The sequence below is a fragment of the Sarcophilus harrisii genome, chromosome 4 (assembly GCF_902635505.1).
Source record: "Sarcophilus harrisii chromosome 4, mSarHar1.11, whole genome shotgun sequence".
Classification (NCBI taxonomy): domain Eukaryota; kingdom Metazoa; phylum Chordata; class Mammalia; order Dasyuromorphia; family Dasyuridae; genus Sarcophilus; species Sarcophilus harrisii.
The window spans coordinates 356,658,639-356,681,395 of NC_045429.1; the positions used below are offsets into that span (position 1 = coordinate 356,658,639).

At 40.4% G+C, this 22,757-nt stretch overlaps 1 protein-coding gene across 5 annotated transcripts in view; it reads left to right on the forward strand.

The window, feature by feature from the left end:
- Positions 1 to 22,037, forward strand: part of TDRD10 (tudor domain containing 10) — a 48,958-nt gene extending 26,921 nt beyond the window's left edge. For 2 of the 5 annotated variants that reach the window (XM_031966666.1, XM_031966668.1), the window contains 8 exons: positions 7,162 to 7,232; positions 10,018 to 10,174; positions 14,093 to 14,168; positions 14,537 to 14,627; positions 15,466 to 15,613; positions 16,760 to 16,908; positions 17,733 to 17,887; positions 19,342 to 19,658. In XM_031966666.1, the coding sequence (XP_031822526.1) occupies positions 7,162 to 7,232; positions 10,018 to 10,174; positions 14,093 to 14,168; positions 14,537 to 14,627; positions 15,466 to 15,613; positions 16,760 to 16,908; positions 17,733 to 17,887; positions 19,342 to 19,616 (1,122 nt within the window). In that variant the 3' untranslated portion in view covers positions 19,617 to 19,658. Of the gene's footprint in view, positions 1 to 2,169; positions 2,217 to 7,161; positions 7,233 to 10,017; positions 10,175 to 14,092; positions 14,169 to 14,536; positions 14,628 to 15,465; positions 15,614 to 16,759; positions 16,909 to 17,732; positions 17,888 to 19,341; positions 19,659 to 19,684 lie in introns of those variants that run through there. The other 3 variants (XM_012548126.3, XM_031966669.1, XM_031966665.1) reach the window with 3 other exon arrangements.
- Positions 22,038 to 22,757: the final 720 nt, after the last annotated feature.

Below are 22,757 nucleotides of genomic sequence, written 5' to 3' on the forward strand. Positions count from 1 at the left end.
CTTTTATATAGTATGGACATATCCATCAGCACCTTTTTGAGAGGAACAAAGACATGTACTGCACCTAAAATGAATTAGTTAACCTCTTGGGGCCTCCTTGAGGGTACGGTTCATCAGTAGAGGTTTTCCTCAAGATGAATGGGTTGGGCATGTGGGAAAATATGCAAAACTGATACATTATTGGTGGAACTGTGAACAGATCCAGTCATGCTGGAGAGCAGTTTGAAACTATGCTCAAAAAGTTATCAAATTGTGCATACCCTTTGACCCAGCAGTGTTACTACTGGGCTTATATCCCAAAGAGAGAGATCTTAAAGGAGGAAAAGGGACCTATATGTGCAAAAACGTTTGTGGCAGCCCTATTTGTAGTGTCAAGAAACTGAAAACTGAGTGGATGCCCATCAGTTGGGGAATGGCTAAATAAGTTATGGTATATGAATGTTATGGAATATTGTTGTTCTATAAAAAAAACGATCAGGAAGATGATTTCAAAGAGGCCTGGAAAGACTTACATGAACTAAGTGAAATGAGCAGCACCAGGAGATCATTATACAAGGAAACAACAAAACTATAGGACGGTTAATTCTGACCTGACATGGCTCTCTTCAACAATGAGATGATTCAAACCAGTTCCAGTTGTTCAATGATGAAGAGAGCCATCTACACCCAGAGAGAGGACTGTGGGAACTGAATGTGAACCACAACATAGCACACACCCTCTGTTGTTGTGGTTCACATTTTGTTTTCTTTCTCAGCTTTTCTTTTTCTTCTTGATCTGATTTTTATTGTACAACAAGATAACTGTCTAAATATGTATACACATATTGGATCTAACATGTTTTTCAACATATTTAACATGTATTGGACTACCTGCCAGCTAGGGAAGGGAGTGAAGAGGAGGGGGAAATTTGGAACAAAAGGTTTTGCAAGGGTCAATATTGGAAAAATTACCCATGCATATGCTTTATAAATAAAAAGCTTTAATTAAAAAAAAAGATGAATAGGTTGGGTAAGATACTTAAGAGCCAACAAGAGCTCTTTGTCTAAGAGAAGGAACCAGCAAGAGAGTACTTTTGCTCTTTTCACCTTTTTTTTCTCCCCTTTCTTTCAAGAACTTAAAAATGTGTGTGGGAGAGTAGGGAGGGAGTGGGGGGAATAAGGGTGTGTGTGTGTGTGTGTGTGTGTGTGTGTGTGTGTGTGTGTGTGTGAGAGAGAGAGAGAGAGAGAGAGAGAGAGAGAGAGAGAGAGAGAGAGAATATATGAATGAATGAGAATATGAGAATGAATGAAAGTGTCTTTGCTTGTCCATACAGCCAGAGAAGAGGATTCTGGATATAAAGTTTCTGGACAGCTTTGGCTTCTCTGTTTCCTTGTTTGACCATAAGTAAGGGAATAGATTCCTGAGTATATTTTTCTATCCTAAGAGTTAGCAGTTTCTGGTTTAAAAGTATATAGCATAAAAGTCCTAGAGAGTGAACAAGGAAGAGGAATTCTTAGACAATGCCATAATTCCAGATTTCTAGTTAGGAAAAAGGAAAATTCCTTAGGTAGCAGGATTCTAGAATCTAGCCTTATATTCATGGAGAGTAGGTTTCTTGGATAGCACCAGCTTCAAAAATTGCCTTGCACATAATACCAGTCATTTGAATAAACAAACATTAATTATAACTTAACCTGCGGAAGATTGAGTGAGGCATTGAGTATAGATAGGAAGACTGGGTCACCTGGAACTTAAGTAGCTGCCAATTTGATAAACATGCCACCTATGTCTTTATCTCAGTCATTGATAAAAAGGTAAGCAGTATAAGGTCTCCTTGGAGCACTGCCCTGGAGACCTCCTGCCAAGTTTAAATTAAACTGTTATATTTGAGGAACATTTATCCTTTGAGTCCATCCATCTAATCAGCTTTGAATCCATCTAACTTATTGTTTAGCCCATATTTCTCCATATTTTCTACAAGAATTCTGTGACATACTTTATTAAATGTTTTTCTGAAATGTAGGTATATTATATCTACAACATTCCCCTAAACTTACCAATTTAATAACACTGTCAAAAAAGGAAATGAGGTTAGTCTATCATGATCTATCATGATCTGTGCTGGCTCTTTGTAATCTCTTTTTCCATTGTTCAGTGTTCACTAACCATCTTTTAAATCATCATTCTAGAATTTTCTCAGAAATTGAAGACATGCTGACTGACTTATAGTTTGCAGGTATTTTTTCCTTCAGTTTTTTTTTTTTTTTTTAGAAAATCTGAGTATTTGTCCTCTAGTCCTGGAATACCTCTTACATTTCCATATTTTAAATGCCAAAGTTTAATCATACTAGTTATTTCAATATCTATGTCTCTATATTGTGACTTCAGTTCATCAAGTGAAAGGAAATGGTCTGTCTTGAATTTCCTTATACGTAACAACTCCCTATTAGCCATTTGTTCTGTTGTTTCTAGTACAAAAGTCTTTTTTTTTTTTTTTTTTTTGGCAGAAAACAAAGCAGAAGCAAGATGAGAACTGATCACTTTCTCTTCCCCATCTCCCAAGCAACATTCCTCTCCCTTCTTTGATCCTTTTCTTTCTCCCAGTATAACCTCTTAAAATTTTTTTTGTTGTCCTTAGCTTTGATTACTAGCTTCAGCTCATTCTAAGCTTTTAGCACTCCTGACACTGACATAGCAGGATCGTTATGCTCTCATTTCCTTTCTTTATTAACTAATACTTGTTGCCATCTTCTGTATATAGATTTAAAGAAAAAAAAGTTGGTTGGTTAGTTCACCATGCATCTGCATTGATCTCTTCAGTTAACTTTCCTTTTTCTCATTATAATTCTTTCCCTTTGTATTTTAAGAATTTCATGACTAAATATTTTGCATGACTTATGTGTGTAACCTATGTTGAATTGTTTATCTTTCAATGGGGGGAAGAGGGGGAGAAGGAAAGGAGAGAATTTGGAATTTAAAGTTGTAAAAACAATTTGTTTTTACATATAACTGGGGTAAAATTAAATACTATAACTTATAATAGATTGCTTGCTGTCTTGGGAATGGAGGGAGAAAAAATTGGATCTCAAAATCTTAGAGAAATTAATGTTGAAAACTCTATACATGTAAGTGGGGAAAAAAAGAAATACTATTAAGTATTTTTAAAAGAAAAAGAAAATACTAAATAAATTTTTTAAAAAAGAATTTCATTCCTATGTTTCCTTGGATAATGTTGCCTGCAGAATTTTAGTTTTGGGGATCCTATGTTATTTTTCTTTCTAAACAATTTGTACTTCTCTGAAAATTTAGGGTGCTTATATAACTTTATCAGGCTTTCATCTTCTCCATTATAAATTCAAGAAGGTAATGATGACTTCTCCACAATCCATCATTTCCATGAATCAGAAAATATTCCCCTTTTTTGTTCTTCCACTTTTTAAAATCTGAAATCTCTTCTAGACTTCAGGTCTACTGGTCCAGCATTTTGACACCTAGCTTTCTATTTCCTCTTTCTGTCTAGGTGATCCAGGGTAGATTGTAAAGACAATTGTTCCTTTTTTCTCTCCATTAATCTTCATTCAGATGTTCTCCACATTCTAGTCTCTGGTTTCTGGGTTTTTTTTTTTTCACATGCATATAACTTTTTAATGCTATTCCTCTCCCCTTTATGTATCCTGTTTCTTTTGAATAAGACCATACTCTGGTCCTGGATTTCATTCCACTAAATCTCAGTAATAGGTCACATTTACTTAATTCCTCTTGCTTATTGCCTAAATGTCTGCCTTTTGCATGTAGATATATTGAGATCTTGAGTTCTTATTTCTGGCTTCTTCCTTAGATTCTTCTGAACTTCTAGGTGACTTAATTGCTATTCTTCTTTCTTCTTTGTATTTAGTGGTATATGGTTTTCTAGTTAACAGCAGACATTTTTATCCCTTCCTCCAACTCATCCTTTTTAAAATCCTTTAGATTAGATATTAGATTTGTAGGATTGTGAGATATACCCTATAAAGGCAGTCTCACTGGTATTTATTAGAATAAGTAATAGGGATATTTGATTTAATAGGATACCCCTAATAATAGAATACTGAAAAGGGATGTACTTCATCCCTATTGAGATGTCTGTTATCTATATGATAATTATAGTCCAGAATCTCTGATCTGATTATCTACCTGAGTATTTACCAACTCATTTTTTTCTCTTCTGCATTCTTTGCTGTTAGTAGATCATAGTGAGGGAAACAACCACTCTGTGCTCTATTTTCTTTCTCCAAACTTCATTGCCTTTGTCAATCTTTATCAGTCTATCTTAGGTTCCTTCTGGCAGTATCCTTTGTGCCTGTGTGAATCACCAGAAGGGAGTAGTCATCTGTCTTGGGAGGTTCTTTTAGGTTGTATCTACGTACTCCCAGAAGACAGTAGACCTCTTTGTTGTTGTCAAGTCAGCTAATGGCAGCTGTGAACTTTTGAGCCAATTTATGGCCAGCTCTTTTTCTTCTAACACTTATTGTGATGATCCATTTATCTGATAACTTCAATGCTTCAACTCTGTCATGCCTTGGAAGGCAAGAAACTGCTTCCTTCTCAGCACATCCAGCTCCCACCTTTTCATAAGGTGCCTCCAATGTGTGAGGGACTTACCAAGGTTTGAGGTTATTAACCTATCATAGCATTCCCAAGTGTGTTCTGGTGGAGTTTAAACTGCAGGGGGAGATTGTAAGGAGGGTGGTGACCTTGTAGAAAGAGGAGTTCGTTAGAATGTTCTGCTGGTGATAGGAAAGGGACATTGTTTGCCATCAAACTCCCAACTTTTAAGCGTCATTCTAAAGGCAATTGATCCCTTGTGATAGAACTGAGTATGGAGGGTTTTAGGACCTTGTGGAAAAGTGGCCTGTACCAGAGCAAAAGGATAATAGCAACTCATAAATTGTCCATGAGGTGAAATAGATTGTCCTGTACTCCGTATTGGCATTGTCTATATCTAATGTTTATACTGAATCTGGGGGATAGTATTCCCCACATCTGAGGAACCCTACACAAGAACTGGAGTCTTGCGGCTTCCCAGAATAAACTGGGGCATAACAGCGATATTTTAGAGTCACACTTCCAACTGCAGAATTAAACCCAGTCTCCATAAACTCATGGCTGGAGACCTGGTTTACACTGGGCTATGGTTTACATTGGTATATGAAGCTTAAAAAGTTGTGAATGGTCTAATAGTGATTTTTATCATTTGGTGGTAATAAACGGAGAAATTTCTCCCTAATTACTAAGATGTGTTCAAATGCTTTTTAAAAAGAAATTAACAACCAGCCCTGAAGTCAGGAGGACCTGAGTTCAAATCTGATCTCAGACACTTAACACTTCCTAGCTGTGGGACCCTGGGCAAGTTGCTTAACTACAAAGTTAACTCCAAAGTTGCCTCAGGGGGGAAAAGAAATTAACAAAGGACTAGAAGGAATATTGATGAGGTAGGAAGAGAGATTGGATGACATACTATAAAGAGATGCGAAAATTTCTAAAATTTTTTGAAGACTTGGGGGGGATATTTATGAATTATAAAATGTTTTTTAGACTACTCACGGCTTATTCCCCCAAAATAATTTCTAACAACTATTATGAGGAAGATTTAAATAAAATTTAAAAGCAATCCAATTTTTAAAATATCTACCAAGTACAAGTACTAGCTTGGCTTTGAAGATCTAAGATAAAAAATAAAACACTCTGTGTCTTTAAGGAGTTTACAAATCATATGGGGATTGTAAAACTAATAATATCTGGCATTTATACAAGGTGTCTCAAGAGTTTAAGACTTTAGTCCGTTTAGTATTTTAAGGCTTTTAAAGGTTCTTCTGTATGTTTTGTTTTCTTTTACTACCATCATCCCGGCAGGTCCTATCACTTAGCACCTGGCCTGCTGACATCACTTTGGGTTTGGTCTCCCTGCCTCTAGTCCCTCTCTATTGTAGTCCTTCCCCAGTTTAGCTAAAAAAGTGATTTCCTAAAGCTCAGCTCTGACTATGTCACCCTCCCCTCAAAAAGTTTAACTTTATCGACACCCTGTTATCTCTGGGATCACAAATAAAATCCGTTGTTTGGCTTTTAAAGTCCTTTGTAACATAATCCCTTCTTATACTTTACTTATCTCATATACTTTATGATCCAGGGATACTGGCCTCCCTAACCTTAACCCTAGCTCAAGATACTCTTATTTTCTGACTCCATGTATAGGGCACTGGCTTTTCACTATGCCAAAAACTCTCTTTCCTCACCTCTACCTCCTGACTTACTTCAAATCTCAGCTTCTGCACCAAACCTTCTCACTGACATTACCTCCATTTTACCTAGAAAATATCTTGCCCTCTACATAGCTGTTTGCATGGAATGGGAACTACTTGAGACTAGGGACTTCTTTTCCCTTTCTTTGTGTCCGCAGAATTTAACTCAGTGCTATCAGAATCACAGAAGGAATCTCAGTACCAAGTAATCCATGCCTGAAAAAAATCCCCTTTGCAAAAATGTTAGATTCCTTTCTGCTTGAAGAATCTTTCCTCCAATATGGGCAACCCACTACTTCCCAAGGCAGTCAGTTCTACTTTTGGACAACTCTAGTTGTTAATAGGGGTATCCAACAGACAAAAAGTGTCTGTTGACTTGACTTTTTGACCCAGGAACTTATATTCTATCAGTAAAAACAAAATGTTACCTTTAAGTAAATATAAAATATGTATAAGGTAAACACGAGGTTATTTCTTTAGGGAGGATGTTCTAGCAGTAGAGATCAGAAGAAGCTTTACGGCAGAGGTGACTATCCCTCTTTCCTATTACATCTGTCATGATCCCCTTGAGTCTCTTTGTGTTACTGAACCTATCCAAGCTTCTTCAACCAATATTTACATGCCACAGATTCAAGGCCCTTCACAGTCATAAGTTTTTTCTTAGAGAAGTCAATTCAGTTCCTTTTGGTAATAGATTATCTTACAAAATGGGGATGGATTTGAAATGAATCTGTTCTCCCTTTTGCCTGATGATAGGACGGATGTAGACCAGGTGCCTGGTATATTGCAGTTTAAGATTAAAATTTAACAACTACAATAATGTTGTTTTCTTCCCCTTCACTTTTTCCCTTTTTGCCTCATCACTAATCCTTTTCTTTCTCACTTGTCCTTTTTCATCCTTAGGAGGACATTCTATCCCTTCTGAAGGACTTTGGCCCACTCCGTGTCCAGAAAGTCCAGAATGGCTGCAAATGGTAGAGTGACTTTTCCTTTTTAACTTTTTGGAAAAATACTCTCGCACTTTTGTTCAGATTGCTGATATATTGTGTTGGCAAAGAAATAAGATTGATAGGCTCCAAAGTTCAGGGCTCTCTTGTCCTCCTAATTGGCAAAGCATTCATTTTTGGAAACACTTTTCTTCTGTATCCCTTTGTTTATTCAACCAACAATTAAATGCCTACTGTGTGCAGTGCATTTATAGGCAGTGGGGTTGTAGAAGTAGGATAGTTCTTTTTCTCAAAAGAAATTACAAAGTGGTGGTCAGATAGGCATATGGATACAATTAGAATTAAGAAAGTGAAAAACAGGAATAGTGCAATGAGATCTAATGAGAAGGACATCTGCTTTAGGAATCATAAGAATTTCAGGGGGAAAAAACATTTGAGTTAGGCCTTGAAAGATGGTCCTGGGCTACCCTGCTGAGATAGGGAGAGGAGGGCAGCCCATCAATTACCAAGGAACAGTGAAGAAAGGTCCAGAAGAGTAGAGGGAATAGTGTTTGCTTAGGGATGGCCAATAGTCATTCAGACTGCATGGTTTTCTTTAATAACAGGTTCAGGAGTCGGGACTTCTTTCTTGGTAGGCAGTAGAAAATCAGTTTTTTTTTTTTGAGTTTTTGAGCAGTGGGTATAGGTTATTATTATTATCATCATATCAAAGATTAATCTGGCAACATCATAGGGAATTTATAGAGAGCAGAAGAGGACTAAAATTAGGAAGATAAGTCTTTACAAAAGATCTTTAAGTCTTCTAGCTTCTAGCTTATCAAACTCATCAAGAAGAGGTCAGAACAGATGAGATGGGTAGAGAACATGCCATTTGAGGACGTTTAGCCCAGAAAGGACTTACAGGAGAACATGATAGCCATCTTAAGTTTTTTGAAGAATATTTCTATGGACAAATGATTAAAACTTTTTTTTACTTATCTCTAAAGGCAGAACTAACATTGATGGGTAGAAATTGGAAAGAGATAGGTTTAATAGGCTTGATGCATGGAAAAACTAACAACTAGAATTGCCCAAAAGTAGAATTGGCTGCCTTGGGAAGTAGTGAGTTGCCCATATTGGAGGAAAGATTCTTCAAGCAGAAAGGAATCTAATACATTATTGCAAAGGGGATTTTTTTCAGGCATGAATTACCTGGTACTGAGATTCCTTCTGTGATTCTGATAAAAATGGGCTCTGAAGAAACTAGGAGAGAACTGTCATTGTAGAAGTAGAAGAGATCTTCAAAATGATCTAATCTAAGCTACTCATTTCATTTCATGGATGAGAAAAGCAAAGATGAGATAACAGAAAAAAAAAGGAATTTAATTTCTCCGGGACATTATATTTCCTCAGAGTAGGAGTAGGGGGATGGGAGGAGGACAATAGAAGACAGAAGTTTTAAAGTAAGGAGGAGAAAAGCTCATGGAGATCATGTTTCAGGGCTTTTGTATTCTTAGAAAGTAGGGGGAAAGGTCATCTGTTAATTGGCTAGGTAAGTTTGGAAGTTCAAAGGTGAAAAGATTTGGAATGGACCTATGAGTATGATTCTGCATCTAACCCTGTTTCAGACCATGGACCAAGAGATCACAAAGCTTGGTATCCTAGTACAGTGCTAAGATGACCTTGTAGAAACCATGGCTTAATGACTTGGTTATTTGTAGAATGAGGAAAATGCACACTCCGTACTTTTCTAGTGCCCTAAAATGACGAAATGTAGTGATTAAAAAGTACTTTGATGTTTTTAGCATAGTGGTGCTATAGACATTCAAAGGAATAGTAATGTTATCTCCTCTTGATTATTCACAATGTCCCTGAGTTTTCTTCTCATAAGGCAGGGACTTAGTAAGATTAAACTGAACTAGGAAAGCATTATAATGGAGCACAGGACTGAAGGTTGTTGGGTTTTTAATTCATCCACTCATTTCTGAAATGTGCTTTCCTAATCCATAACCCATCTCTGACTATTGAAGTCCCTCTCTTCTATAGCCAAGCCTTCCCTGATCAGACTGCCTACTCCCCTTATACCCCCTGCCCATGACAGTTTTCTCTCAAAGTGCTTTGCCTAGATCTTTCTATTACTTTGGAAATTTCAGTAGACCCTGTTATTATATAGATAATTTACATCTATTATATAGGTAATATAACATTAGATTATAAGCTCTTTCCTTGCATGTTTGTTTATTGAAAATGAGGATAATCAGGGTGTCCCAAAAGTTTTATTGAAGTTTTAGCTTTTAATGTCTTTTAAACTATTAAAGCTTAAAACTACATTACCTGTATTATCTTTTAGCCAAGCATTCATATAGGACAAGCATCCATGTGAAATGGGGAGGTTGGACTAGATAATCTTAGAAGTCCTTTCTGTTTCTAGATTTATACTTCACTGAAGTGGCAGAGAAATATAACCCTCATTATGAGACTGTGTAGTATAAAAGACAGAAGGCATTAATACCCGAGTTCAAATCGTGGATTTACTGTTTACTACTTATAATACCTTGAACAGACTTCTTTACATCTCTGGGCCTCAGTTTCCTTATCTGTAAAATGAGGGAGCTAGATTTGATCACTAGGATCTCTTCCAGCTCTATGGATCACAGACTGTGAATTCCATTTTTGTGGGAACATTTCTCCAAATGCTCCTTGAAGCCAAGGAGAAACCTTTGTGTTATATGTTGTTTTAGCTTTATCCCTGCCCCAGGACAGTGTGGCTGTCTGGCCTCCTGATCTGAAATGCTGACCTGTGTGACAAGGTGGGTCTCTTTTTCCCTCTTAGCTTTGCATTTGTTGACCTGGCCTCTGCAGAGAATGTGCATCTTGCAGTCAAGCAGCTGAATGGACAAATGTTTCATAACCGGAAGTTGTACCTGAACTCAAACAATTGGATCCCAAAGCAGAGCTTGGACTCCACCAAGAGCAACACAGAACTCCCGGTAAATTCTTCTCTTCATCCTCCAGCATCTCTTACAGAATTCTTTCCCATGAGCAGACAGCTGGACAGAAGTCACTTTGTGATTACTAGCATTTTCTTCAGGTCTATCGTGAAGAAACAAGCCCAGAAGGGTTAGACCAATTGGATGACCTTTGATAACAAGCCAATGCTTCATCAGGTCTGGAGCAGTGACCCTTCTTAAAGAAAGAAAAGAAAAGGGTGGTGAGAGACATTATGGAGGTAGCATAGATAAGACTTGGTGACTGGACAGGAGGGAAATGCAAGAGTGGAGGATGAACTAGGAGGTAGCTTAGACTTAGTTCTAAGGATTTGAGTTTGGACTGATCCTGTAAAAATATAGACAAGAAACTGACATAGCTGTTGTGTGGAGGCACTGTTGAAGTGGAGGCACTTCAGTTGTACTTGAAGGCACAATCTGGCCTCCAGTCCTGGCTCTGACATTCACTAGTGTATGATCCTGGGTAGGTCACTTAACATCTCCCAGACTTTTTTTTTTTTTTTTTTTTAACCTAAAAATGAGGGTAATAATACCTAATGGCATCATAGTGTTGCATGGATCAAAAGAGAGAGTGAAGCTTTTAAACATTTTACATATTTTAAAAGAGCTCTATAAAGAGTGTAACTGATTACCTTGACCCCTGCTACTTGAAAAGTGATGAATTATTTCACTCGGGGGGTTCTAGTACTCTTAAAGAGGATTATAGGAAGTGTTCATTCTCTCTGCCATTGGCTCTAGCCCCCACTGTATTCCTCCAATATTAAAGGTCCTTTCCATTGAGTTCCATTTAACTACTTAATAAATTAGTTTTTACAAAAGAATATTTTAAATATATAATAAAATCAAATATATAAACATCATCTCTCTACCATAGACCTCAGTTTCTAGAGAGGGAAGGGAGATCAGGTTCATGGCTTGACTCAGTTCTGTATTTCTTAGTCACAGCAAAACAGCCTTTGAGCTCAGTCCTGAGCACCCAGACTTGTCTCATGGTTTTTCTTCCATGCTGGCCATGGCTTGAGTCCCGGTCCTGAAAGGAACAAATGAAATAGACCCAAACCCTAAGCCCACTTCTCAGGACCACAGGATCTGAAAGAGAGGAAGGAAAGGCCATTGTTGCTCTCACTTAAGGATCATGGTACCTATTCTGGGAATGCATAGGACCTTTGCCTGACTGCAGGCTGTCTGAGAGAGACTGCTGTACTCTGCTCATTCTAAAGACTGACCGAGTTCAGCCATGATGCCATTGGAGAAGTTGGCGGGATGGACTTTTCCCAGGGAAGGGTCCTTGGGATGTCTTTTGACCATGTGGCACAACCATCACATTGGTTAATGTTTTTTTGTCTGAGCCTGGGGTTTCATCGGTGTAGGGAGCATCTAGGAGGAAGTTCCCTTTGCCACTGTAGATTAACAGCTCTCCTGCACTCAGTTACCTGGGCAGTTTAGGGTCCTACAGTGATGATATGCCAGATGGGGAACTTGAACCAAGGGATCCTGGCGTGGGAGCCATCTATATCCAAATTTTCAACAAACAAATACCACACACAAGACGGCTTGGCTCTTCCCCACAATGCCAAGCCGTCTTGTGTGTGGTATTTGTTTGTTGGAAATTTGGATATAGACCAGAATTAGTGATACTGATATTGTCTTTCTAACAATGATAGCAGCACAGCTTAGAGTAGTTGTGTCCCAAGTGAGAGCCCTGGAGTGACCCCACGGGGTGTGTGATTTGCCACAAGGTAAGAAGATGGTTCACAGCTCTTCCCTTTTGGCATTGTGGGGCCGATATTTGATGCAACCTCTCCTAATTTTATCCTCCAGTGGGATGTAAGCTCTCAGCCTTCTGACTTCTGATCTGGTGTCATTCCTTCAAGACATGATCCTCAGCACAGATGGGGGCCATTGGTGCAGTTTCCTTCACCTTTCCAGGGAAATCCTGGAGATCCCCTTTGGGGATCCCACCTCCCGCCTTTTATTTGGATGAGTCATGTAGAATGAACATGTGTGGATAGATTGAAAATCTCATTAAGTTTTTATTCTCCCAAAACTAACCTGCCTTCCAAATTTCCCTTTTCCTTTTGAGGGCAGCCCCATCCTTCTGGTCAGCCTAGGTTCACTGCCTCAGGGTCATCTTCAGCTGTTCATCCTCCCTTGCTCCACAGATCTCAACATTTGCAAAACTTTGTTGTTTCCAACTCTACAGCATCTCTTGCATCTATCCCCTTCTCTTCACTCACACAGCTACTGTACTTAGTAGAGCCATCTTTACCTCTTGTCTAGACTGCACTATTGCAGGAGTTTCCTGATTGATCCCTTAGTCTCATCTTTTCCTTCCCCATTCCATCCTCCACACACTGCCAAGCTAATTTTCCTAAAGTACATACCTGGCCATATCATGCCTCCTTTCAGTAAACTTCAGTGGCTCCCTCTTTATTTTAGAATCAAATGTTATCTGCCTTTATCTCATTCTTTTTAAATTTCTATTTTGTATAAGTTTTATAGCACACATAAGTATTAATATAGTGTTACATAATTTATAAATAGATAAATATATACTTTGGAGTACTCAAAAAAAATTTAATAAAAGTATCAAGAACGTTTACAGCCCTTTGGCTTTAGTGAATAATAAGATAGTTTGAACAGAGAACATCTGGGTTCAGTTCATACTTCTGACAATACTGATTTTGTTACTCTGGATAAAGCAACTATCTATGATTGTGAGATGCATAGTAATTGTAATTACATGTGAAGAGGCAGTAGATGGAGAGGGTTTAATTGAGAGTTCCCCACCCCAGTGAAATCACATCTGGAAAAAAGGTTCCTTCTTTACACAGTTCATTTGTATTGTGTGCATGTGCACAAAATTATTTAGTAGAAATTGCTTTTTAGTCTTCTCTTTGAGTTCTTGGCCTTGGAAATCTGAACATAATTTGTAGAGGGGAGGAGCCAAGGAGAATTTGCTTTGAAATCAGTTAGTTCAAAGTATTGGAATTAATTCTTCCTCACTGTTTTGCTTCTATCTTGTCTGATTTCTTAACTAGACCAAGTCATGAAGGAAAATGCTATCATTTTCCTTCCAAGTCAGAACACTGCCTCAGTTATTTAGAGATATTAGCAGTGACAACAATGACAATAACAATATAAAGCATTTTATAAAGCACTTTAAGGAACCTTTGAGGATCTTAAGGGAGTTTTTTTTTTTTTTTTTAAATTGAGTTAATGATTAGATTACCGACTTATCTCTGTCATTCTGCTGGACTATTTTGCTTTTGCTGTAAGTTTACAAATAGACCAGTCACAAAACCAATCTGTTCAACATAGGCCATTGCTACACCTTAACAATTTTCTTATTTGTACAGTTGGTACTTCATAGCAGTATTGAGTAACTGATGTCCTCTCACCCAGAAATGAGGGGAACTACCAGGAAGCAGACTCTCTGTTTCTCTCTGTGTCTCTCTAGCCAGCCAGCCTGACAAACACAGAGAGCCTAGGCTAACTTGAGTTAGTCCTTTCTTCTCTATTGGCCCATTTTCATCCCCTGTAAAAGAATGGGGCTGAACCAGATAATCACTGAATTTCCATCTGGCTTTTACCCACTGGTAATTCAAAGGGATTGAATTGTCCAAAGTAAATGCCTCATTTATTTTACATTATCAATCAGGAAAATATCAGTCACCTACTATGTACCAGTCATTTTTGAAGCACCGAGTGGCCCTGCCCTTAGAGAGCTTACATCCTCTGGGAGGGAAACCACTGCAGGCTTCTTTCCCATGGAGAGGCTAGAGATAGCATGGCCAGTGGGAACTGAGAATCCTTTGGTCCCAGCAGTAGGAGCGCCTTCTCTCCATCCCTTCTCTCTGTCCTCCTGCGGTTTAAGTGATGCTCTCGGCTCTGCCATAGGCTTTGGAGAATGTTCCCTTCGAAGACAAAGCTACTGTGATTCCTGGTGAAGAAGAGGAAGCCTCAGTGACCCTTAGTAAGTGCCTGGCTTGAAGCCCTTCCTCAAATTGCCACCAGGGGGCTCTTCTCAGGCTAACTTGTTCTTTCCACCACTTTACCCAGTGGAATTTTCTAGATTTCCCCCCAAACTCATAAAACCCCTTTAGGAAATCTCCCTTTATTGGAGGAATCTGGCCAGCCAGAGACCCCCATTCGCCCGTTCTTCGCTTTCTGCTGTGAAGAGAAAGAATTGGTGTTTGGAGGTGTGGTGGGTTTTTCCCTTTCTTTTTCCACTTTTCTGCTCTTCATCTCTTAGAAGCAGGGCCTGGGTCTCCCCAAGATGTTGGATATCACAGATTCTAACCTAGAACTTTCCCGCGGCTGAATCTTCTGTTTGTATCCCAGTGCCTGCCAGCCAGACCCCTCGAGCACCTGTTTCCACTAATGTAGCTGAAAGACCAAGGACAGCCTCCTACGCTGTTCCCATGGAGATGAGGTCAGTAGAAGGGCAGGAAAGACTGATTAGGAATCTGACAGGGAGTTTAGCCTTCTGAACCGAGGTCCAGGGACAGTGGCAGAATGTTTGGTGGTGCCAGCAGTAAATTTTTCAGGAGCCCCGGGGTTTAGTCTGGGCTCTGTTGTTCTGTGACCTTGTGGAGCTCATTCAGCCTTTGGGGGCCTCTGTTTCCCCATATGTACGGGGAGGATATTATCTATAGCTCAGGGGTAGAAGACGATTAATTTCAAAACTCCTTCATATCTTTAGGACAACTTGACTTTCTGTATTAAGGGAGAAAAATCAGTGGTCCAAATGTAATTTGTATTTATCTTGGGATACTAGCTTTTAAGATGTATATTTTTAAAAGCAGCAGAATTAAATTTTTAGTTTTATTCTATATAGACCAATGATGAAAATAGCCCAAAACACAGGAGAAATACTCAAGACATATTGAGAGGCAGGATGGTATAGTAGGTTGGGAACAGTCAGGAAATTTGGGTTTGAATTCTACCTCAGATATGTCTGCTAGCTGTGTGACTATGGGAAAATCATTTAACATCCAAGTCTTGATTTTATCCTTGAAAAATGGGAGATAATGATACTTAGACCACCTCCCTCACAGGGTTGTTGAAAGGAATGTGCTTTTCGAATTTTCAAGTGCCACACAAATGTGTGAATGATTAAGTGTCAGAAGCTGGGCACTTGCATTGAAACTTGGCTGAGTTACCATTTAAATCACTTTAGCATACTGGGAAGCTTCAAAAGAAAAGAATAGTTGAGTGACTTTAACCAAGGTTGTCTATTTTCATTTCCTGACTTTTCCTCTTTCCTATAGAGGATCCTTCTTGGTGTTTCTGCTAAGGGATTGTTTCCAAGACCTAAGCTGGCTGGCCATCATTCGCAGCATCCGGGGGGAAGTGGGACTACTGGTGACAGATACAATCCCCCAAACACCATTCTTCTGGGCCATACACCTCACTGAGGTAGGACTAGAGGGAATTTGGTTTCTACTTGGGCGGAGGTTGGAAACAGTATTTGCTTTGAATTTAGAGAGGCATCTTAGTGTAACAGATGGAGCAATGGATTTGGGATTAAAACAACTTGGTTTCCAGGTCTGGATCTTCTTCTTCCTACCTAGTTATGTGACTAAGCAAATTACTTTCTTTATCTGTAGAACGAAGAGGTTAAAATGGGTGTCTAGTAAGGTTCCTTCCAACTTGTAATTAGGTGAAACTACCACAGCAGCCTCCCCAAGAATAACATGGATGCTCTCTTCCTCACAGTAGACTAGGCAGTTTCTAAAAGGTCAGAATATCATGCTCCCGGAAGCTTCATTCATCTGCCCTACCATCCAGTCCTACCCTATCTGGGTGAGACAAGAAGGGGTGCTAAGATTGAGAGCTGGAAAGGGATATGATCTCATCTAATCCAGCTTCCCATTACTAACATTGTACAGATAAGGAATCACCAGGTGATGACCAGGCAAAATATGTGTCATTATCTCCCTTTGTCATGGTCCCATTCAATCTTTGGCCCTTTTGTGGGAAGATGAACTTTTATAGTGCCTGGAAATAAGTCTAACTAAACTTGTTTTCTTGGAATTGGATTATTCTCTTGCTCTTGCCCAAGGTATGGCTATTTAATACCTATAGTGTCCTATAATAGCTATTTTTAGTGACTACAGTAACAAAGTATTGTATGTCAGAATAGATGCTAGCTCTGGAGTCAGAGTTTCTGGGTACAAATCCCACCTCTGATACCTTGGATAGATCATTTAATTTTTGGGGCCTCAATATGCTCATCTGTGAAATAAGGGGGTTGGAACTACACGGCCTGTGAGAATCCTTCCAGCTGTAGCTCTCTGAGCCTATGACCACAGTTGAGTCAGAGATATTGGAGGATCTAAATAGGATTGCCATTATATAGTATCAGCATAGAGTCCTGGTTCTCCATGCCTTTCTGATCCAAGTGTCACCTGAATAATTCCCATGCTCCCTAGAGGATAACCCATAGAAGACTCACATTGCCATGACCTCTTTTCTCTGCCAAAATGAATGTGTGAAGGAACAGAGAGGCATTATGGCTCTCAATATAGAGGATGTGATCAGGTGTGTGACTGCCATTGACAGGAGGCTCATGTGAACATGGAGAAGCTGTTCTATGCCCTGGCAGAAGTGGAAGAGCAGCAACCTTACTTGGCAGACTCAGAGGTTCAGCGTGGGATCCGCTGCTTGGGAGAATGTCACCTGGGGGACGATGATGGTGGGGCTTGGAACAGGTATTTATCTGAGATGGCTCTTGGGACAAATGGGAAAACTGATTTCCTGTATTAATCTGCCACATAAGTAGTCTATGATGTCAATTGTCCACTGAAGGCAGACCCTTGTCCTGAAGATATAGAAGAAAAATAGAAGACATTTAAGTCCTAGAGGAAAGAAATAACAGCAGGAAGTAAGACTTATGGACACAAGTAAACAATGAATGTGTCAAATAAATGACAGTTGATTAGTTCCTTGGAGACAGTAGGCCCTCAGATTTCAGGCTAGATCCCTGGAGGAGATGAATTTTGAGTAGGGTTCATCAGTAAAGAAGTCATGGAATCAGGCAATGGGGGGAGGGAAGATACCTCTTTCTCCTTGCCTCTCTGCTCCATCCCCATCCTTTGTTGTCTCTTCCCCTCCCCCTTTCTCCTGCAGCATGGTCAGCTCATGCTGGGCCCCAGGGATTGGCTCTGTTGCTTCTTATAACACGGTTTCTCTACTTGTTCACTGTGTGTGGAGCAAAATAAAAATGAAAAAAGCCTGAATTTCTTTTCTAGCTTTGTTCCCTTCCTTTGCCTTTTTTTCCTTAAGAGGATAGGATACAGGACCTGGCATTTTGGATTACCAGGTGCTGCTGTTTCTGTGGTGGCTTTTTTACTGTGAGATCCCAGGCAAGCCATTTAACTTGTCTGGGCCTCAGTGGTTCTGCAAGATGATAAGATTGGAATTTTGCTCTCTTGAATCCTTCAGGCTGTATGTCTGTGGTCCTCTGCTAGAGACTTTCCTTCTGTGTGGGTTTTCATTGAAATCGTTCTCTGCTCTCCCTTCCTCCCCCTGGCAGGTGCTGGGTGTTGGACCGAGTAGGCGACTGGGCTGTAGTGCTCTTCATTGATTTTGGCTGTTCAGCCACCCTCCCTGTGCAGTCTCTCCGAAGCTTGGATAGTGATGATTTCTGGGCCATCCCACCTCTGACTCAGCCCTTCATGCTAGAGAAAGGTAATCCATGTCACGACCCTGCCCCAGAGGGAAGATGCTGATGGGGGTCCAGGAGAACATGGTGAGCAAAGGCTGCTGGCAACTCTGGGCTGAGGGCATGGTTTCCCAAACTCTGTTGTGCACAAGCTTGGGGCTCTGTGAGCCAAGTTGGATGCCATAGAGCAGCATTCCTCCCAGCTCAAGCCCAGGAGTTGGCTGACCTGAACAGGGCTGTGCTAGATGGTTCCCCCCTCCCCGTCCCAGCCTTTGGCTCTTTAGGCAGGGCTGGTATGGGTATGGGCGCTGTGTCTACCAGGGAAGATCCAGCTTGGCACAAGGGTCATTGCCCTCCTGGTTGCATATTCCTATTAGGAATACCTCCTCCACAGGTGCACACACATGCTTCCAAGAAGCAGAATGAGCCCTGGCTCCTGCTTTGTGCTTCCTTCCCTAAAAGGCCCACTCCTGGGCTGCTCCTGCTTGTCTCGCCATTCCTTACTCACTAGTAAGTGCCCTGTGGGCCTTGACCAGGGGAACCTTTTCTTTTATGGGTACCCCTAACATTTTCAAATCCCATCATATTCCCTGGGCAAGTTAATTTGGGGAGCACTTCATTAGATCTTCTCTCAGATGTGTTAGGAGACTGGACTGTGGGCCCCCCACGCCCAGGACACCTGGTGGCCAAGGGGCACCCCCTTGAGGCTTTTCTTCAGAACTGCAGTAGACCACTGCTAGGGGCACTGGGGTGAAGGGCTCCCTGTCCGTGAGGCTTGGCTGTCTAATGGAGAGCAAGGATATCTGGCTAGCGGAGTAGAGGCTTCTTGTGACCTTCAGAGCCTTCAGCTTTTGTCGTGTTCCTAATCCAGGGCTTGAAGGGAGCATCTCGTTAAAGCGGGGCTTAGGTGCACTAGTGTGGTGCACCCACCTGTGGCGGGGAGTAAGTACCTGGGAACGAACTAGGGCCAAAAAGAAGCCACACCCTGAGTCCCAGAGCCCGCGGCAGAGTGGGGGCGCTGACAGATCATGCTCCCCTGTGCACTCTCCCTGTGAAAAGGGCTGCCCTGCTGGTCTCTGCAGTTGGATAGCGCCCTGCTCTCCGTGGGGCGAGCCAGCAGGAGGCAGGGAAGAGGTCCTCCACCCTCTCTTCCCTCACCTCCTGCCTGTTAGCTCCCAGGCCTCCACCATGTTTTAGAACCTCCTTCAAAAGCTTCAGCTTTTGGCCTGCCCTGGAGGGGAGGTGGGTGGGCGCTCTGGGCAGATACTCCTTCAGAGAGAGCCCTGGAGTCCCAGTGACCATCCTAACCTCCCCTTGTACCAGAAAGGCTCATGTCCTCCATGCTTAGTAGAAGGGGGCTCCGCACTCTAACTTCCTTTTGCCCACTGATACACTCCTGTTTCAAAGGCCTCTGCCTCCTTCCTTAACCCCAGCCCAGATTAAAAATGTATTTAAAGGTCTCATTTTGATTTTTAAATAGATGTTCTCAGTTCCAAGCAAGCTGTTCGTCAAGTCATAAAAGGAAAAATCACTGGCTGCTTGAGCATGGAGGTAAATCAGCCTTCTGGGCAACCATTTTGTCTCTCTCCACAACCCTTGTTGCTCCCCTTGTTACTTAGGAGATTCTTTGCTATAGTTCATATCACCATCCCTCATCTGTTTGTCTGCTGCTCATCCCCTACAGGCAGGTGCCAAGTGTGTAGAGATGCTGCATCACCTATGTGCCTAAGGGTTCCTTTCCAGAGGGGGATTTGAAGATTGGGTTGGTGGGGGGGGGGGCAGTTAACTATTCTGCTAATGGATTCTTTTCTCCTTCCTTCTAGTCGCACATCCTGAAGTTTGAAGAAATGAAATGATAAACCTGTTCACTCATTTTTGGTTTCCCATTCCACCCCTAAATCCCAGTTCCCTAAATGATATCAAATCCCCTTCGTTTGGATTGTAGCCATGCTGTTTTCATTTCATCCCATTGGATCCCTCTTATGCCTGTATCCCCAGGATAAGCTTGTGATTATATTTGATTAGATTCCAGTTCACAGGGCTTTGGACCCTGGCACAAAACCTGGAAATTCCAGGAAAGGAGTAGTTAGAAAGTTTTGCTTTTGTCCTGGTGCTCTTCTAAGAAATTAGCTGTTTATGAAGAGTGGTTCAAACTTAACATGAGACTACTTGATTTATGTTAAAAGCCCAAGTTGGCTCATATCCTTTTTTTTTCTTTTTGTACTCCTGGAGTAAAACAAGGAATAAACTCCCTTTGCAGATTTGTTGAATGGAGGATATTGTGGCATTAATATCATGTCTGATATTATATATGAAATCATTTTAGGGGGAAGATATTAACCCAAGGGCTGTCTTCCTTGCTGGTTGGAATTGCTGGGAGCCAAATGATTGCAATAAACTACTTGAATATGCCACAGTCTGATGTGGTACTTTCTTTACTATCCTACTTTACTATCCTACTATCCTACCTCCCTTCCCCCAAAACAAAACCATCTTGGGGAGTCCCAGATCTTTTTCTTTGAGCTTTGAGATTCAAAAGCTATTCAGCATTTACAGAATTTTTAAATTGGAAGGGCCCTTAGTAGCAGTCCTATTCATATGTGGGGGAAGAAAAGCTGCTGTCCCAGCAAAAGGCCACAAGCTTCCGCTTGAAGGGCTCCAACTATGGGAATGCATCACCACCTCAGGAGTGAAAGTTTTTCCTGATGTCATCAGTCCTAAACTTGCCCTTTTCTAACCTCCCATTATTCCAAGTTTTGCCACCTGTAGCCAAACTAATAAGTCTAGTCCCTCTTCTATAAGACAGTCCTTGAAATATTTCATGATAGGTCTCATTCTCCTAGTGTATCTTCTTTTCTCTAGGCTGCTTGTCTCCAGATCCTTGGCTGAAAGCCCTTCTCCATCCTCTCAAATTTAGGGTCCTTTACAAACTCTGGTGCCCAGAACCAATCTGACCATGTCAGAATTGTTGGAATATCCTCTCTTTGTCTCTGTAAGCCATGCTTTTTAAGATTGAATTTGAGGTTTTCTTTTCTTTCTTTTTTCTTTTTACTTTTTTTTTTTTTTGGCTGCCATGTCACACTGCCCAATTACATCAATCTTGTAGTTCTCTACAATCTACAGATATTTTTCCCATTATTTTCACTGCTGTCTTTTTTATATTATTTTCTGATTTTATTTCTTCTCCCTTACCCAGTAAGCCATCCTGTATAATCATGAATTTTTAAAAAAAGATGGAAGGACAATTTAGAACAGCTGAGTGTATGAGCAATATTCTACACCCCTAATCCCCTACCTTGGCAAAGAAGGAACTCTTTTTAGGAACTCAACTCTTCTCTGGGGCTAAGCTTGGTCATTATAATTACAATAATCATTTTGAGTTTTGTTCTGTTTTATGTTGCAATTTCATAAATTGTTTGCTTGGTTCACTCTGCATTGTTTCATAAAAGTTTTTCCAATGCTTCTTTGAAGTAACATTTTTTTTTATTCCTCAGTAGATGTGCATCTATTCCAGACCTTTTTCAAATTGACCATCCTCCCTTATTTTATATATAAATGCTTTATGGCATTCAGTTCCCTACTTTGCAGTTGCCTGTCCCAGTGTGAGTAAAGGTAGCATTGAAAGGATTTCTTTATTTCTTGACCTTATGTGACACGATGAAGCTTCAGGAGCTCCTGGCTTCTCCCACTGCTTCACTAAGATCTTGAAAAGAAAGACCGTTGGTTCTTTCAACTGATTCACCCTTTCTTATTCTTACAAGGAAGTCTTACAACTTCAAAAACCCCATGAAGAAGTCTACAAAGTTAGAAGTGGTCCAAGGGATAACATATAAGAGACTGCAAGGAATCTTTGCCCCTACACTAGCTTCCCAGAGAATGAAGATCCAGGGTTCTCTAGATCAGGTAGCATCCCAGGAATTGCTGAGTAAAGCTTTCATGGAGGTAGTTTCCAAACATAGCATTGAATAATCAATAAAATGCTCCACTGATAATGGATATGCATCTAAGTGATTCAGCATGTTTTCATGTACACTTTCAAAAATAGTCATTGTACTGAAACCAAAACTTTTTTTTTCTATTTTAATTTCTATTTATATTATTGATCATTTTGTATGTTTTTCTGGTTCTGCTGACTTCGTTTTGTATTGGTTCATATAAATGCTTCCGTACTCTGTACTCGAGTCATTGTTTTTTATTGTTGTTCCATTGTATCCTTCATCACCCTTTTTGGGGTTTTCTTGGCATACTAGAATGGTTTCCCATTTCCTTCTCCAACTCATTTGACAGATAAGGAAACAGGCAAACAGGGTTAAGTGCCTTGCCCAGAGTCGCACAGCTAGTGTTGAACTCAGGCCTTGCTGACTCCAGGCTCACCATTTGTCTTCACTGCACCACTTAAGTGCTTATTTGTTTCACATAGGACAGAAATGCACCATCTGTGCACCACAAGTGGTTTTAGCTATCCCTTGATCTTTGCTTTTCCAAAGTGTTGGTAAAAGATGGGGAAGTCATGTTAGCAAAAATGAATACCTTACTGTCCAACTTAAATGAGGTGGTGCTAAAAGAACTGTTACTGACTACTGTGGAGTGTGTGCCTAACGGTGAGATCTCTGGCTTTAGTTTTCCATTTTCCTTTCTTGATTGATTCCGAGAATGGTTGCACCAAGTCATGGTCCCACCAAGTGTGCATTAATAAACTTGTCTTTTTCATAGCCCCTCAAACATTTGACTTCTCATCTTTTAATCAATCATTTAAGTATCCTCTATGTGCTAGGCACTATGTGGAACTTGAGTATATGAAAAAAGGTGAAGCAGACCCTGCTCATAAGGAGCTTGTATTTTGGTCAGAGAAAGACATATGAATCTAAGTATATGCAGAATCATAGAATAAATACA